Here is a 16211-nt window from a genome sequence, read left to right on the forward strand (position 1 = left end):
CAGACTGTGCGAGCTAGCAGCAGCTAGATAAATACATAAGGCTTGGAGTACAGCAACTGAGCGTCTTGGTTTTTGTTTTATGTTTTTCTGGTATTTTATTTTTTATATAATTTAATTCTCTACTAAACTCACAGAAATAAATGAGCTAATTGTCTAAATGTAACGGTGTTATGATTTCATTCTTGTAAAGGTCCTGTTTTCGATTCTTACCGAAAGAGACTGGACCCGGTGACCCGGGTAATAAGAAGAGAGAACTAACGTGCAGGCCCAATCTGATTAATTCAAGGCCACGTGACCCTTCCAACTGCTTGACCTTCTTGGGGAACAAGGCGGCTGTCTACTTTGTCTTGGTGAACAAGCAGGGTTTCCTTTATAAACAGAAAGTCCCAACCAATTTTCTTCGCCAAAGCTACAAATTTCACTTGCTCTCCTTCTGGATTCTCAGGTACGTGTTTTCTGAAATTCCAATTCCTTTACTTTTTCATCAGCTAATGTGAATCGTCGTTTTACCTCTATCATTAATTTTCGCGTTGCATAATTTTTGTCTGTGCTTCCATATCAAGCTGCTGATTTAGTTTTTTCTTTTGGCGAAAATTGTTCGAGATTCTGTAATTGATCAAACGTATGATGCATTATTGCTTTAGATTTGGTTTGTTTGCTCTGAAAGGTAGTATTTTTTGTCTACGGCATTATGTCGAACACTTGGTGTGCAGTTCGATAGCACTTGTTTGTTAGCAAGTTTATGTAAACTATCATGCAATTATAATTGTGTGATGTTATATTGTGTTAATGGAACTTTAATTCTTGATGATAAGAGGCAAACAGTTGCATCGAATCAAATTGGTTCTTTTAAATTTTAATTAAATTTTGGGACCTAACTTGTACTGATGTGCTAATAGGGGTATGTAAGCTAACTAGCATGTAGATGAAATTTAGGATTTAAAGCAGAAAGCTACTTGTGATAATGTGGTAGCTCCGACTCGTATACCTTATTATTTTCTCTCGAACTTGCTTTTCTTGAGATTTGGTGTGGTTGCTCGATTGGTAGCGATATTTTGTCTGCTGCATTACTTAGAACACCTGGTGTGCAGTTCAATAAAACTTGTATTCCGAAAATCTTTGTAAAGTATCAATTTTTGGTGTTGTATTATGTTAACGAAACTTTCAAACTTGTTGCATCTGATCAGATTGTTCCTTTCCATGAAATCTTGAGAGAAATCAGTTTGCTTTTTTGTACGGATAAGGGCGCTTATCATAACAAACATGTAGATGGCATTTAGCAACTTGTGATAATGTCATAGCTCACTAGCTCAGGGCTCAAACAGCTTATTAATTTCTCTCAAACTTATGTTTCTTGCGTTGATGACCCTGAGATATTATCTAAACCAGCCGGTCACCAAGTTGGGCAAATAGAGTAACTGCCATTTTTGTTGATTCTTTTGATTCTTACTATTATATTCACTTGAAGAGTCTTGCTACCTGTGGTTTTGACTGGTGATGGTCGAATTTCGAATTAGTTGTTCTCTACTTTTTATGTTCTGTTTTTGAGATATTCTTTGATGATTGGTTGTACATTGTAATGATATGATCAAACTTCTTGCAGTGGCTTGTTTTTACCGATGCCTGTGAAGTTTAAAATGAGCAGTTTCATTTCGTTAAATTGTTAGACCATGGGTGACAACTTTTGTAATGAAAACTTGTTTCAGGTGTTGGTGAAGATGGAATCACAGAAAAGCCAAGTTGAAAATCAGCCTATTGAACCAACCACTACTGCACTTGCTGCTGGAACAACCCCTACTCCCCCTGCTGCTGCTGCAACCCCCACATCATGCCGAAAAAAGAAGAATGAACAAGCTACTTTCTTGGAAGATGTGAAGGATCACATTGATGAGTTTATCCACGCTTCTATGGATGAACATGTGTCTTGCTTCAAGAAGACCATTGACAAGGTTTGTTCTTGCTTCAACTTCAATGCTGTTGCTAAATACTGCTTACCCAACAAGCATGTCATTCTATAATTGGTCGCTGATTGGGTGACTTTTGCTTTCATTTCAGATGTTTAAAATGTCAAAGGTTGTTGCTGAGAAGAATGCTGCTGATGCCAAGGGAGTTGAGAGTTCTTTGCCGCTTCAAACAACTGTAGCAGACTGATTCCATCTCCTATTTTAGGTGGTTCTGTAACTCCAAGACTAATAACTTTGCTCCTTGACAACTGAATTTCCGTGTGTTTATGTTTATGGCACTCCGGTTTCATTTCAACTAGCTTGTAAACTTAAGCTTGTAAAGGACGACTGTCATGAAGTCGATTTCGTAGTTGATAATGGTAGGAATGCTCTGGTGATCCAAACATGTGTTATTTTAGCATGTAGCTAGTCACTGTTGGATTTGATCCAAAAGGTAAATCTTTTTCCACCCCGTGATTCTCACACCTTCAGCCAATTAAAGGTTAAAATTAGTATTAAATAGGCATTTTCTCAAAATAAAAATCGGTAAGATGAATTGCATCTCATATAATTGAAGCATTGGACTATCATGTTACAGGAAAACTATCAAAATCTGCCCAAGTGAAAATTGAAGATCGCATTGATAATTACGCTACGATCACCAATGGTTGGTATGAGATCATAAATTATGGTCCATTTTAGATGTTTCTGGTTCTCTTCTAGCTTAGCTACTGGTTGACCTATTGCTTTGCTCAAACTAGTGCCCAAGCAAGGGGGGCACATGCTTTCTCTCGTATACTGGAGGGGTTGGTGAACAAACCCGGACCCTTTGCAAACTTTGAATTGCTAACAAACCATCTAGTAGAACCTGGATCCACTCAAGGCAACGCAAATTTTGTATTGGGGGCAGTGTCGGATCATCTACCAACAATAGTCTTTCTTAAACAAGTATGTAAATACTTTTCTTTCTAAAAATGGGTGAGCTAGGATTGAGGGGATCAAAGTTACTGCTTAGGGTGGCTTCAACAATACATACTAACTTTGGACAATGCTCAGCGAGACATAAACCCGAGCAAAGAAATACGAGCAGCGACCGTGAAACACTCTTAATAACATGATGTATCAAAATTTAAAAATTCGCAAGGCGACCAAAGTGATGCAACCACCAAAATTCCATTGTAAACTTCTGAACACCAATCAAATCATCAACCGAGCCACAAAAATACAGAATTTGCTGATAAAATAGTCCGAGGTTCACATTCAAAACCAATTGGCAATGAATGGAGTGACCCAAACCCTTATAAACCCACAAGCAAAGTCTCAATTCCCGATGTGGGATATATATCTCAACACGCCCCCACATGTGTGACGAATTTTCAAGCCTAACACGTGGACAACATTTTAGGTGACGTGGAGTGCGTGTGGCCATTGGACTTCACACGTAGACGTGGGTAACCCGCCCTGATACCATGATAAAATAATCTGGAGTTCACATCCAAAACCAATTGGCGATAGAGTGACCCAAATTTTTATAAACCCACAGGTAAAGTCTCAATTTCCGATGTGGGATATATATCTCAATCTCAACATTTGCCTCCAAATTTCAATCCTAAAAGTCTAGGTGGTGACCAGAATCTTGATTCCCAATAAATTCTGATGGGTATTTGGCCATCTGGCAAAACCTCATCGCGGGAAACATGCTTATCAACTACTTCAAACCCAGTTTCCCGCCTTTTCTTCACCTTATAAATCTATCTATTTTCAAGTTTAAGCCTCAAAGCGATTAGGGATCCAAATCTAAACGTCAATGATTATTAGTTTCTTGTTAATTATTAATTCCATTTCTGTGGCTTCCCGTTTTGGATTTTAGTTCGAGTCTGATTGTGTGAAGCTTGTGTTGTCTCACTTATATGCATTGAATATGATCATGATGAAGAGTTGAAAACTAGTATTTGATACAAACTTATAAGATTCCATAGAGCAGCTTAAGCTGAATCTTACACTTGGAAATTCAGAGTACATAGCTATATTACATGCATATATAGGATTAATTGTTTATAGCAACAAATTAAGAAAGCGGCAATCTAATTAACAACACAGAAGAATCACGGGTTTGTGATAACTTCGATCAACTACTAGAAACTGTACTTAGTACTATACCACAGCGTCGTCATCGAATTAAACGAATCAGAAGATCCAGCTAGCGATGAGTCTTTATTCATTAACTAGTCGGTACATGGAGACATCTTGTGCTGCTGCATCAGTGGAGCTTCAGGTTCCTCATCCTGTAAATTTAGCAGACAAGGCTCAATGGGATTAGCTCTAGCTTTGGCTAAATATTAACTCTAATGTGCCACATTAACTCTAATGGGTTCATGTGGATGAAGGCTTGCAACTAGCTTTGTGTTGCTCGAGGTTAAAATAGGTTCAGTCTGAAGTTTGGAGATTACTTGTAGTTTTGTACACCCAATAGCTAGCAGCTTCTAATATATTGACCATTAGATATATATGTAAACGTAAGAGTAAGAAGTGGGTTAGCAGAGGTCAATGGTCCAGTGGATGGTCCTATTATAGCATAGAATAAGATGCAAAGAAAAAGCTTGCTGATGTTGAATGGTAGTAGAAGAATTTAAGCCCAGAAATTTCACATTGTGTTGTCAAAGAATCAGAAAGTAACATTAGTATATGTCATTGTGTAATTAGGTGGTGGAGGAGGACTTTGACAAATAGTATTAGTAAAGACTACCTCTTTTCCTCATCATGACCGATGTTCCCACTCCCACCAGAAGTCCTGTAATCCGGGAAAGGAACTTGGCCGGACTCGATATGCTTCACATCTTCCACAAGAAGGTCATAGTGCCTCTTGACTTCCTCGGGAGTCTTGTTTCCGACAGCCCTAGCAACATTGTACCAGCGGTCGGGGGTGTCCTTGTCGTAAAGGGCTAGAGCCTTCTCGAAGGCCTTGTTCTGCTTGGCGGTCCAAGAGGAGCCAGAGTTACGCGAAGACATTGAGCTTGATGCCATTGAGGAGCAGTATTGAAATGGTTTTCTAAAGGGGTGAAGGGAAAAGGAGAGAGTGAGGAGAGGGTGATTATGAGCAGGAGTGATCAAGACTTGAGTCAAGAGTTGTGTGATGTGTGCAGAGTGGTGGAAATGCTTGCCCTTTTATAAGCAAGGTTGAGGGGCTTGGGGTTGGGTAGTGCCAGTTGGCAAAGAGATCTTGCAAAAATGATGTGGAATTTGTATGATTTGTCTCCCTAGCTACCACAAAAACAAGAGGAAGACTAAACAGAAGTGAGAATCAGTATCTCCAGGAATTTTTGACACACAAATAATCCATAAAGTTTATTTAGTAAAGTCGTTTTCTTTCCTGCCCTTCTCTTATGTATATTTGTATCAGAAAGACGGTTTTCCTTGTTAAGAGCAAGGAGGTTTAGTAATAATGCAAGAGATACATACAGGTCGGATTTTCAATCATCTCCTTCTTTTGGCAAGACATGTTTTTTAATCTTTCTGCTTGTTTATTACAAGTTCAAAAGGTACCCACAAAACCTCAAAACTAATCTCTTGTTTGAGTTGCAAATTGACTTAACTGGCAATAATTATCAATATATTCAAGGGAATCGTTCTTATTCTGTACTTGGGTTAATGTAAAATGCATTAGAAGTTATGAAACCACTTCAACTGGTCAATTCAAGCTCAAAACCCTAGAAGATCTTATCTCCGGATTTGGTAAATTTGGAAGCTTGCCTGCTTATGCATAAAGGGGGGTAGTTTGGGAAGTTAGAGGCCTTGTGCATTAAGACATAAACATTCCAAATGAGGTAAAAACAAAGTTGAAATACTATCTAGGTGATCGAGCTTCTTCATCTGTTGAGATCTCATCCAGATTACCCTTCTGTTTTACTCTCTAACTTGCATGGTCACTCAGGTGGGGGTCCATATGATTCAAACATCAGATTGATCGTACAAAACTTTCACGAGAACATCGTAAACCCCATTTTTCATTTTCATCTTCTTCTGGTTTTTTTCGAAGAGCTTTGTAGTTAGCAAGAGGCCTCTGTGTACTGAGAATAAGTGATGATCTTGCTTTAGTGTACTGTGTCCTGAACAATCTTCCAAGCTAAGCCAGCTAGCTGGGTCCTTATAATGATGCATGGTTTGTACGTAGAGATATTTTTTATCACAACCTGAAATATCCCATCATCTGGTATAATCAGAGTTCTACTAATATTTCAGTTGCACTTAAACTCCTAGTAATTATGGAAAACCAACGTTTTTCTTGATTAAATTTGCTAACAAAGCAGAAAACCCTTGATTCTGGATATTTGAGTTCTGCTAGGAAATAATAATTGAGATCAATTATTTCATGCTCATTATTTTTGTTCCTTTCATGTGTCAAACAGTTGAAAAAAGCATTTGTAGAGAAATACAAATTTCAGTACTATCATACAGAACAAAGATATCCATACATGATCATTTTGCCTTGTCTTTAGCTGTTGCTCACTTGCTTCAGTATGGTGCATTGGACTGGAGTCGGAAAAACATTAGTTCATTACAACTGCCCACTTGTTTTTCATATTGTAGCTCATTTCAATCCAGAAATCATTGTTCTCAGTTTCTATATTTAGTTATCGGTAGGGTAAAAGAAAAAGGGGCTTAAAGCTTACCTCTCTCGGGGTGAACAAAGAATACTTTGAGTTTGGTTCTTATTCTGGTTTTTTGCTTCTATTATTCATGATGAACAGCTACAGCTATGTCTTAACTGATCATCCTAGTCAGGGACGCATGGGCAACCGACTTGCAATAATGTCAAAGAATCCTTCATAAGCCATTGTTCACTTGCCCGCCATGTGAACTTTTGAACTTATGAAAGCTGCAAATCTGCAATAGTGAACAGCATGCATAATGTTACTTATTGTTAAAGGTTTCTGTAATTTAGTGTTTGGTAGCAATTAGGACACAGTTGCTAGATATTATATTTTCTGATAAGAAGCGAGTAAAGATATAAATTGCTTTATTTCTTTGCATCATCCTGTATCGAGTACCTAGCTAGTTCTTTTAATTTGTGGACTGCAGCATTAACGTAAAGTCTGAAGAAAACAATAGATTAGAACATCATAACGTACCATTCTAGTTTCATGCAATTTTAATTATCTCCGCAGAAGCTATAAATATTATGTGACTTTTCTATTAGCTTTGCAGAATTGTAGTAGTCGGTTTAATTAGCATAACACAGAGTTAAGGGATATCCCAATCAAGAGAGAGTGACAGAATGTTTTCGGTGAAGAGCAGATATCAGATTGGAATAAAAGACTAAGTCGGAGGCATCAGATTTTAGAGGGCGGTGATGTGATGCCATGGCTTTACTATTGCAACTTGGTTAAGGTAGCCCCAAGCTATGTCTATAGTTGCCAAAATCCTGCAAGTATACCTCAGTTGAGTCAATTCAAAACCACTAAGGTTCCACAAAACTAGGTTTTATATCGATTGGGGTGTACAGAATTGGAATAGCTGAAAAAGGAGACTTCTGTGCCTGAGAAATGCAGGGTCCTGCAACTTTTGATGATGCTATAGTGATAGAACGGTTGGTGCTATTGGAGTTTATATTGATTCTCATATATTTTCATGGCACATGATTTCCAGAGGAGTATTGGACATGCTATATTTAACATTTAAATTGCACTTTTGTTTGCAAATGTAAATTTTATCTTAGGCATATTACTGATAGACTACTAGAATGCAAGCTTAAGGTTTAAGATAATATATCTACACGTGAAGAGGAACAGAAGTTGAGATATATATAGAGAGATGTTTTGGTGCAGCCCGAGCCTCTGCACCTTTCGAACCAGAAAGGAAGGGAGGAATGAGGATTGGAGGATTAAAACTCGAAATCTCCTACGACTAATAAAGCTCTCAAAGTATATTGCACAAGTGCACAACCATGGGACCGTAAGTACTTTTAAGATCAGGGAATGAGCCAACAAACTGTATTGAGCTCAAAGTTATCTACATTTGAATTCGAATATCATCAAAAGTTGATCTAAGAGACTACGATACCAGATTGCTCTCCACACATTTTTGTGTCAACTGTAGTTTCCGTCCATATGACTTCTCTACATTTCCCATAATTTTCATTAACCAACAGCTTGAGTTTTTCTTGTAATGTTACTGCAGCCGTCATCGAAACATCGAAAGCAAATGTGATGCCTCCATTGTCAAGTTGCAGCAATCAAATCATGGGATACCGACCACACGCTAATGGGGCTATCACTTATCATTAGTTGAAAATAACTTTGAGCAACTTTCTAGGAATGTATACTTAATAAAGATGCCTTGAGATACAGTCTCCTAGCAATATATGGAATCCTTATCATTCAGTCTATCTCTAACGGAAAGTTTAACCTCAGATTCCTCCTCTCTTTCAGGACTGCTATGCTTTTAGAACTGGTCCTTCCTTACAAGTTGGAAAGCTGCTTAACCTTGGGACTCTGTTGGTCCAAGAGTACGTACAGTATAAATTTCTGCTTAGTATTTTCTATGTATAGATTGGAAAGTTTTTATCTAAAATGTTGTTCACATAATTAAGGTCTTTAGTTTACATTGATGATGTTACAGAAGGATGGAATTAGGAATCTTCAACTAAATGGTGAGGGAAAACAGTCCACCCAGCCACACCTGTCTAGACTGGTCCAAATAAGCTGGACATAAGAGCATAAAATTCACAATTTGAATGGAATCTAGATTAAAAGGGGATATGTGGAATATATGGGGAAGGATTTTTATGAAATATATGTGTAGTACGTGGAGGATATATATGCATGGAAGTGAGATCAATGCGCTGTATGTCGGTTCAAATTTTCGGGTTTAGGGTTTGGCTCTCAATATGTGAAATCCAAGTACTTGTACTCGATCATAACGTCTTTTACCCTTCAAGTTAGAGCATTCGACTCAAAACTAACTAGTCATTGGAAGAAGAATAACAAATTGCAAGAATCATCTCATCCAAATGATTCTAAGGTTATTGCTTCTAAGTTCTTTATTCCACAACTAGTCATCCGTGAGTCGAATTCAGAACCATTCTGGATTGATAGCACTTCTGTGGCTTATATGAGGATAATAAGCATAAAGCATATCTGAGCACAACCAATCAGCAGCATTCCATCCATTTTGAGTGCATGCACCAAAGATTGTTATCATTTGTCAAGATCATATATGGTTGAAGAGGATTATGTTGTGGAAGAACTTGGCTGTTATAGAGGCAGCAAACTCATAATTTCATCTCTCGTATCAATGCTGCGTGAAGAACTGTACTGTGATTCTAGAGTAGAATACAATCAAAAGCAAGAGACCGAGATATTGTGGGACATGGATTCTCACATCCTCAAATTCTTACACAGTTACACACTTTCAAAACTTTTGTGGAGTATATATGGGTCGATTTCGATCTAGTACCTGATTTTCAAACTTTATTCAATGTCGGACACAAAATATGAAATTCTTTACAATTTTTTGGCTTCTAACAAAAAGCCCGGCATGAGTCACAAGGCATTAATTTTTTTCTGGGTGTGTTTAAGCCTGAAGTCTCTAAGTTTCTCAAGATCATGGAAACGTTAATGCGAGAGCGACTTTAGCTCATACCTAAGATGATCTTCGCGCTATGTGTACCTTGATGCATCAACTCATGAACGGGTTTACAGAAGCTTTCTATATTACTAAAGTGGTAGACGAGCTTCATGCATAATACACCACTCTGACCTCGATCATCAACTGCATGAAGGTACGTTGGTGAAAATATATGAAGAGTACGTACACATTAATGTATCTAAGAAAGTATGAATCAACGGTAAATGTGAGCTCATTTGTGCTGCTATGCATGTAATCTTTGATTTTCTGTTGAAAGTGATCGAGGGTGGCATTGCAATGATTTGCAAATGTAGGTCTGGAAGTTAAGAAGTTTGGCATCCGTATGGCGATACGTTAGGAATATGCGGAAGAGCTATTTGAGCTGAAATCGAAGGGGAGCAACTATAGGATTTCTGAAGAAGACAATAAGGAGTTTTATGATCGTGATTGTCATGAATATCATTTTCTGATTTTTCAGTTTGAGGATCTGGTCCAGGTGGAGAACCAAAAGGAGCTCAACCAAAACTCTTGAAACTGATCAGCCATTCCACTCTTGTCTAGCTTGGATCGCAATCCGACTCCCAAGCTGAATTCTTTGAACAAAATCCGAGTCAGCTGAGTTATTTTCTGTGTTTGTGCGTGCCTGTGTGTATGTGTGTTTTTAAGATGAAACTAGGGAAGATATTGTTGAAGGTGTAACATACAACCTAATAATATGAGCTATGAAGCATTTGAATTCACCTGTAAGCAGACTAAGAGAAACATTTGAATCAATAAGTTTCATCACTTTTGACAAAAATAGAAGAAAATATAGCAACATGCTCAATTTTGCTTGGGAAGTGGATGAATTGTGTAATTTGATGTCATGATGAAGTTATCGTATACAATCTAAAACCAACTATACTATGGAGCTATAAACTCCTGCAAATGAACGTATAGTATTTCACTCAAAAGAAGCTATGTAAAGTTTCATCTCTGTAGAAAAAAATAGATACTGATAAAATTACAAAGGTGCATGCGCTAGCCACCTACTGATCATATCAAAACATTCCTTTGGATTGTATTCTGGAGCTGTATGTCCTCCTCCCTACACAATTGCAAACCCAGAATAAGTTTTGAAATGTGGTTTCCACTTTGGACTGTATTAATGTAAGAGAGAAGAAACTCAGATGTTTTCTCATGCCTTGATAGTCGCATATGTCAAATTATACTCTTTATTTGAATAGTAAAGTGTGTATCTGCAAAATAAAATCAATCAAACAATGAATGAATTTAACCCTTCTTTTTCAGTTCTAAATCTTAAAAAGTCATAGAAACAATAAAACTGAGATATATACAAACCCTGCAACTTGATCATTAGAGAACCATGGTCTCCAATCCTCTTCAATTGTAAAGTTCATAGATTCTATCCATGCTAGTGTACTTATATATGGAACACTCATGTCATGATCACCACTACACAAGCCAAGCAAGAAAGCTATTAATTATGAGAAAATTAAAGACTGCCCATTATTGTCTATGGGATGTGAAGTGTTAACTAGTAGCAAACTCCAATACTGGCGCCAGTCGCCAATGTGACAATTGGAGCTGAGATTGAGAATTCAAAGACTTCACCTGTAGATTAGAGCACGAAGGGACTTTTGGCTAAGATTTCGATGATACTCAATATTACTTGCGATGTCAAAAGTATAGGGAGTAGTTTTATTGCATTTAGTCCATTGCCCCTTTGTTCCCTGAGTGTTATTGTAAAGTATACCATTCAGAGGTCAAATCAATGGCCACAATTTTCCATACAAATAAAGGTAGCAAACATACCTCCCGAATGTTAAGAGCATTGCGAACATTCATATCATTTTGCCAAAGAACAGAATACCGAATTTTATCTTCCTACAAAACCAGCAAAGCTAGTTTATCATGATTGCATGACAATTCTTCATGTGCTGAGTGATTTAAATTGATGAAATTCTTCTCTGCAAATATTATATAGTTTTCCATAACTAATCAAATAAAATATGAGATATAGAACTCTTTCAAGAAATAATTTATCATATACAGACGTGTGTGTGTGTGTGCGTGAGAGAGAGAGAGAGAGAGAGATTTACCCTACACATGTGTACCATAGGAAACGAAAAGTCTAAGAAACTGTCATCATTAGACTCCCAGTTCATCTCCAGAATAGAATTTTGGGGGTTTTCGTTGATATCTGGAAGGCAAAATGGTGCCAATATATGTTCATTATCAATTCTCCCAATGCACTGCAGATCCAAAAAACTATATCAAATCCAAAATGGAACATGTTCATTGGAATGAATGTTATCAAGAAATTTGAAATGAGTATACTTGTTATATCTAATTATTTCAAAAGCTGTTTCTGCAGTTTTGGTATCATACATTGCAAACAAGAAAAATGCTTTGATTATTCTGTTGTGGCAAGACATCACATAGAACATACATGTGAACAATAGAAATCCATGCATCTATATCAATTAACAGATAAAGAAGAAAACATTCATATGATCTACTAAAATAGATCACTACCGTCCACATAATGTGAATCATAGAGAACTTATGGCCCTCTTACCTCATCAATTGCTTGAAGGCTGTTCAGGCACAGTTTATTGTTTGGATCGAGATCCACAAATTCGCCCTTGCAATTCTTGTTAGCTGACTAGAGTAATAGAAAGAAGTCAAATTTATAACATCAAAAAGTTTAACATACACAAGCAGAACTCATCTCCACACACACACACACAGAGGGAGGTTTAACAGAGGACCTCCACAAAAAGAACAGAGATATATAGTTGGCCAAAGCCAGTCATGGCAGTGTACAGACTTGCAAAACTAGCATCTACCAAGATTAAGCTTCAAAAGAGAAAAAAGATAAGAAAAAGAAAAGTTCTGATATACATCAAAAGGTTTATATGATCAGACCTAGTTATTCTTAGAAGCCGAGTGGAAAACTTGACAACCAAGGGTGAAATACCTGATATATCCTATCTGATATAAGTCCCAGCTGATGAGCATACACAATTCTTGAATTAACATCCTGCTGTCCATTTGAAACTGGATTGCCAACTATGTATCCCTGAATACAATGTACAGAAGATAAATTTCAGCACAATTTCTTAAACCTTGAAACTTTTATAAGGTGTTGGGATGGCAATTGAAGTACCTTGAGATTCAAATTTGGCTTGATTCCAGCTTCAATACCTACAACATAACAAACAAACGAAAAGGTGTGCAGAATAACAGTATTAGAGTTGCAATTTAGTGAACTTCATGTATATGGATTTATATAGATAGATTCATTTTGTGTGTGTGATCAATTTCATGTGCAAGTTACCATCAGTTATCTGCAGGGCAATGATGGGAACGATTTTGCCAGAGTAAGAATCACCAGCAACATAGAACGAATTTGCAAGAAACTTGGGATGCGCTGTAATCCACTAAATAAGTTCAAGAATAAAAAGGAAAACTAGATCAGTATGAGAGAAATAAGTAATGCTACACACACCAACTCTGTTCCCAACACCAGTCTACATGGTTTTACATCATGTGAGAGAGTTGTGATGAAACATATATAAAGTTTATGTAGTACTAGTCTGGTGTATGTAGCATAATTTAATTATTCTGAAGTAACTAATGCTTTACTCTTAAATAAAACATAAAAGATTTAAGTAACTAATTCTTCACTGACTCTTGCAAATAATCACTCACCTTTAACAGAAACTCATAAATCCGGGTTGAATGTAACGTATCACTAGAGATTAACCCATGGGAAGTTGTAGAGTAGGAGTAACCAGTACCAGCAGGGGCATCTACGAATATTATGTTTGCTACCTACAAACCCAGAGGACCACTTTCAATAATACTAGTACAATAAAAGCCATCAAATAGTCGGTTACATTAATCATTAACAATTTAACAGGAAAGTGAAGGATTCAGAAAGAGAAATTCACCTTGTTCCATGAGTTTGGATTCAGAACTAGTGTTAATGGATCCGTCGATAAATTTGTAAGTTCAAAAGACATTGGACCTGTAATGATTGATTACAAAGTTATCAGTGCCATTTTCATATTAGACCAAGCATCCTGAAGTCGGGGTAATTCCCACTGTTACCTAATAAACATCAGATTAAAACCAAGTTTTCCCTTTAAAGAAGGTCTCTTTATTTCCATACTCATATGCTCTCTAGAAAAAGTAATTGTCTCTTCAGCTAGAGTTTCCATGCGCAAATATTCACAGTTCAACTTTCTATTTCACCTTATTACTTTGGTCAGTTTTTCAAGTAAGCAATGAAGTAAAGTTTTTTATAGACGTGTAACACTACTAAATTGGTTAGATGAAATCCCATCATCCATTACTTATTGATGCGATCTGTTCTATTATCTTGAAGGTCCATGAAACTGGCATATTGGAAACTAGTAAGGATCTCTCCCACCCCCCACCACCCCCCCCGGCATATTGTGCCTTCTGATAATGAGAATTAGAAAAGAAAAATGAAAATATATTACCAATTTCATAGATGAGGCCATAAAACGAAGAGCATCGAGGACCTCCTGTCAGCCAAATCAGCAGAGGATCATTTTCTGGACTCCTTTCTGACTCAACAAGGTAGTAGAACAGCTGCACCTCTTCCGAATCTCCCACGCCCACATACCTTGAAATCATTATACAATATACAGTAACACACCCAATAAACTTGTAAATATAGTGATCAAGATGAGTAACCCGCTGCTTACCCAGTTTCAAGCTTGAAAGGGAGGTCACCATGAAAGGCTGGCAAGTTCTTGATGATCGATTGTGCAAGAGCAAAGTTGGAAGTAAGCAGCAGTAGAACAGAAGCATGCCAGAGCCAGAATCCAACGTATATGATCATGTTGGAGGAACCCATACCCACTTTTCCCTGTATTCTTTTGCCTTGTGAATTGTGATTATGTGACTGATATAGGTGCCAAACAGTTCAAGGACATACCGTATCCCAAGTTTTTTGTTTTTGGTCAGAAACTGGATTTCATTAAAGCCAAACAGGCAAGCAAACAACAACAGAAAGCAAAAACATCTCAAGTCTAAAGACTAAAACATCCCAAGTTTAAAGAGTCAAACTACCGACCATAAAAAATTAAAAATAGTTTAAACTTTAAAGAGTCGAAGTAAAATGCATGTTGAGCTTTATAATGTAGGCAGGGGTCATCATGGCCGGGTCTATCTTAAAATTTAGGGCTTAGGGTAAAGTCGGGTAGGGCTTGGTCAAAGTCAATAAAATTTAAGATCGAGGCTTGAATATGTAAGCTTTTACCCGCCCTAGCGGACTATTTTGTTAGGGTTAAATCCGGCCCTTAAATAGGGCTAAATAGGACCGAGATGGGCTAATTCATTTTTTTCTTGTCTTTACTTTTTCTTACAACTTTGCTCAATCCTCAATGATTATATTACTTATATGTAATACACCCTATTTTGTAGTCATATTTAACATACATGCATATACATTATACTTAACTTAGGACATGTTATATATAAATATTAATCAAAGAGGTTATACTCATATATCTCATGAACTATCTCTCTAAAATCTAAATCATCAAAATACAATCATTATTCAACAAAGCAAAAGAAAATCAAAGAAATAAAGTTAGAAAATCAATTACAAATAAAGAAGATTAGTTGTATTATATCTAAAAAATAAGACACACATTAAAACAATAGAAAAAATAAGAAATTTTTAGGGCCTATAGGGCGGGCTTTTAGGGCCGGACCGGGCTTGGCCCTAAAGAGCTCAATAGGGTAGGGCCGGGTTTCATTTGCTTGACCATTACCCTACCCTATTTGAGAAGGGCGAGGGCCGGCCCGCCCTAATGGAGGGCCGGGTAGGGCTTCAACCCTAGAGGGTAGAGCAGGTTTTAGGATGATGAGGTCTAAATGTAGGTATCGGTCCAGCTTTAGATTCAATTTGCTGACTAAAATTTGCCAAAACATCCGTTACAAAATTCGCCTCTAGTCAGACATTAGCAGAAGTGATTGGAGCAAATTGAGTAGCCAAAACTCGAATATCATGAGCCAAAAAATGACTTCTCAGCGTTTCAAAAAATATATATATTATCCAAGGCGTCTTAATCTTGTTATCGATGCTTTCAATAAAAAGCTTAAAGTCAGCCTCAATTTGAATATGGGTAAACTTCTAAACCAACATAAAAGCAAAACCTTCAACACACAAATAATCAGAAACTCTAAATGTTTGAGGAGGCCACAACATGAGTACCTTAAGATGTGCACAGCGTGTTTGTTATGCAAGACAAACCATCAAAATTCAACTTAACAATGTTAGAAGGTAGAGGGTGCCACTCTAAACATTGAAGGTGTTGTAAAAGAAACATGTAGAGAATCTCTAGTTTCATTAGGAAAAATTAAATCATTTCTAGCATGCCAGATGTTATACAGATAAAGAAGATTTCAAAAAATTCAAAAGGTCTTGGAAGAGAAGCAAAATGAGAAATCCAGTCAATGAAACTATGATTTCAATCAATGGAATTGAAAGATATAAGAAGTGATCCAAATAGAACAGGAACGAGAACATAAAAGGAACAATTGATCACTGAAATGTAGATAAGAATGATAGAAAGAGCTGGAACGATTATTAATGGG

At 37.0% G+C, this 16211-nt stretch overlaps 3 protein-coding genes across 3 annotated transcripts; 1 reads left to right on the forward strand and 2 right to left on the reverse strand.

Moving 5' to 3' along the window:
• Positions 1 to 475: 475 nt before the first annotated feature.
• On the forward strand, positions 476 to 2504 carry LOC101299043. Its single transcript, XM_004289622.1, has 2 exons — positions 476 to 1949; positions 2056 to 2504. Exons 1-2 carry the CDS (start codon positions 1671 to 1673, stop codon positions 2149 to 2151), a joined length of 375 nt encoding a protein of 124 aa, XP_004289670.1. The 5' UTR covers positions 476 to 1670; the 3' UTR covers positions 2152 to 2504.
• Positions 2505 to 3889: 1385 nt separating this feature from the next.
• On the reverse strand, positions 3890 to 5021 carry LOC101299335 (transcription factor RADIALIS-like). Its single transcript, XM_004289623.1, has 2 exons — positions 4690 to 5021; positions 3890 to 4228 (listed from the first exon to the last, which is right to left on the reverse strand). Exons 1-2 carry the CDS (start codon positions 4965 to 4967, stop codon positions 4204 to 4206), a joined length of 303 nt encoding a protein of 100 aa, XP_004289671.1. The 5' UTR covers positions 4968 to 5021; the 3' UTR covers positions 3890 to 4203.
• Positions 5022 to 10336: 5315 nt separating this feature from the next.
• On the reverse strand, positions 10337 to 14571 carry LOC101299622 (serine carboxypeptidase-like 18-like). The gene is made up of 14 exons (XM_004289624.1): positions 14312 to 14571; positions 14084 to 14229; positions 13529 to 13605; positions 13287 to 13409; positions 12913 to 13015; positions 12742 to 12779; positions 12553 to 12654; positions 12151 to 12237; positions 11672 to 11824; positions 11385 to 11456; positions 11184 to 11302; positions 10911 to 11024; positions 10753 to 10807; positions 10337 to 10656 (listed from the first exon to the last, which is right to left on the reverse strand). The coding sequence occupies exons 1-14, from the start codon at positions 14461 to 14463 to the stop codon at positions 10573 to 10575; spliced, it is 1425 nt and encodes a 474-aa protein (XP_004289672.1). The 5' UTR covers positions 14464 to 14571; the 3' UTR covers positions 10337 to 10572.
• Between the last annotated feature and the right edge of the window lie 1640 nt (positions 14572 to 16211).

The sequence above is a fragment of the Fragaria vesca genome, linkage group LG2 (genome assembly GCF_000184155.1).
Source record: "Fragaria vesca subsp. vesca linkage group LG2, FraVesHawaii_1.0, whole genome shotgun sequence".
Taxonomy (NCBI): Eukaryota; Viridiplantae; Streptophyta; class Magnoliopsida; order Rosales; family Rosaceae; genus Fragaria; species Fragaria vesca.

Bases quoted from the DNA above. Each gene is read 5' to 3' on its own strand.
- LOC101299043 (XM_004289622.1), top strand. From the start codon at position 1,671: ATGGGTGACAACTTTTGTAATGAAAACTTGTTTCAGGTGTTGGTGAAG. The intron at 1,950-2,055 runs GTTTGTTCTTGC...CTTTCATTTCAG, and splicing joins TCAAGAAGACCATTGACAAG to ATGTTTAAAATGTCAAAGGT.
- LOC101299335 (XM_004289623.1), bottom strand. From the start codon at position 4,967: ATGGCATCAAGCTCAATGTCTTCGCGTAACTCTGGCTCCTCTTGGACC. The intron at 4,229-4,689 runs GTAGTCTTTACT...CTAAATTTACAG, and splicing joins GGTCATGATGAGGAAAAGAG to GATGAGGAACCTGAAGCTCC.
- LOC101299622 (XM_004289624.1), bottom strand. From the start codon at position 14,463: ATGGGTTCCTCCAACATGATCATATACGTTGGATTCTGGCTCTGGCAT. The intron at 13,606-14,083 runs GTAATATATTTT...CAATCATTACAG, and splicing joins TGGCCTCATCTATGAAATTG to GTCCAATGTCTTTTGAACTT. The intron at 11,457-11,671 runs GTAAATCTCTCT...CTGGTTTTGTAG, and splicing joins CTATGGTACACATGTGTAGG to GAAGATAAAATTCGGTATTC.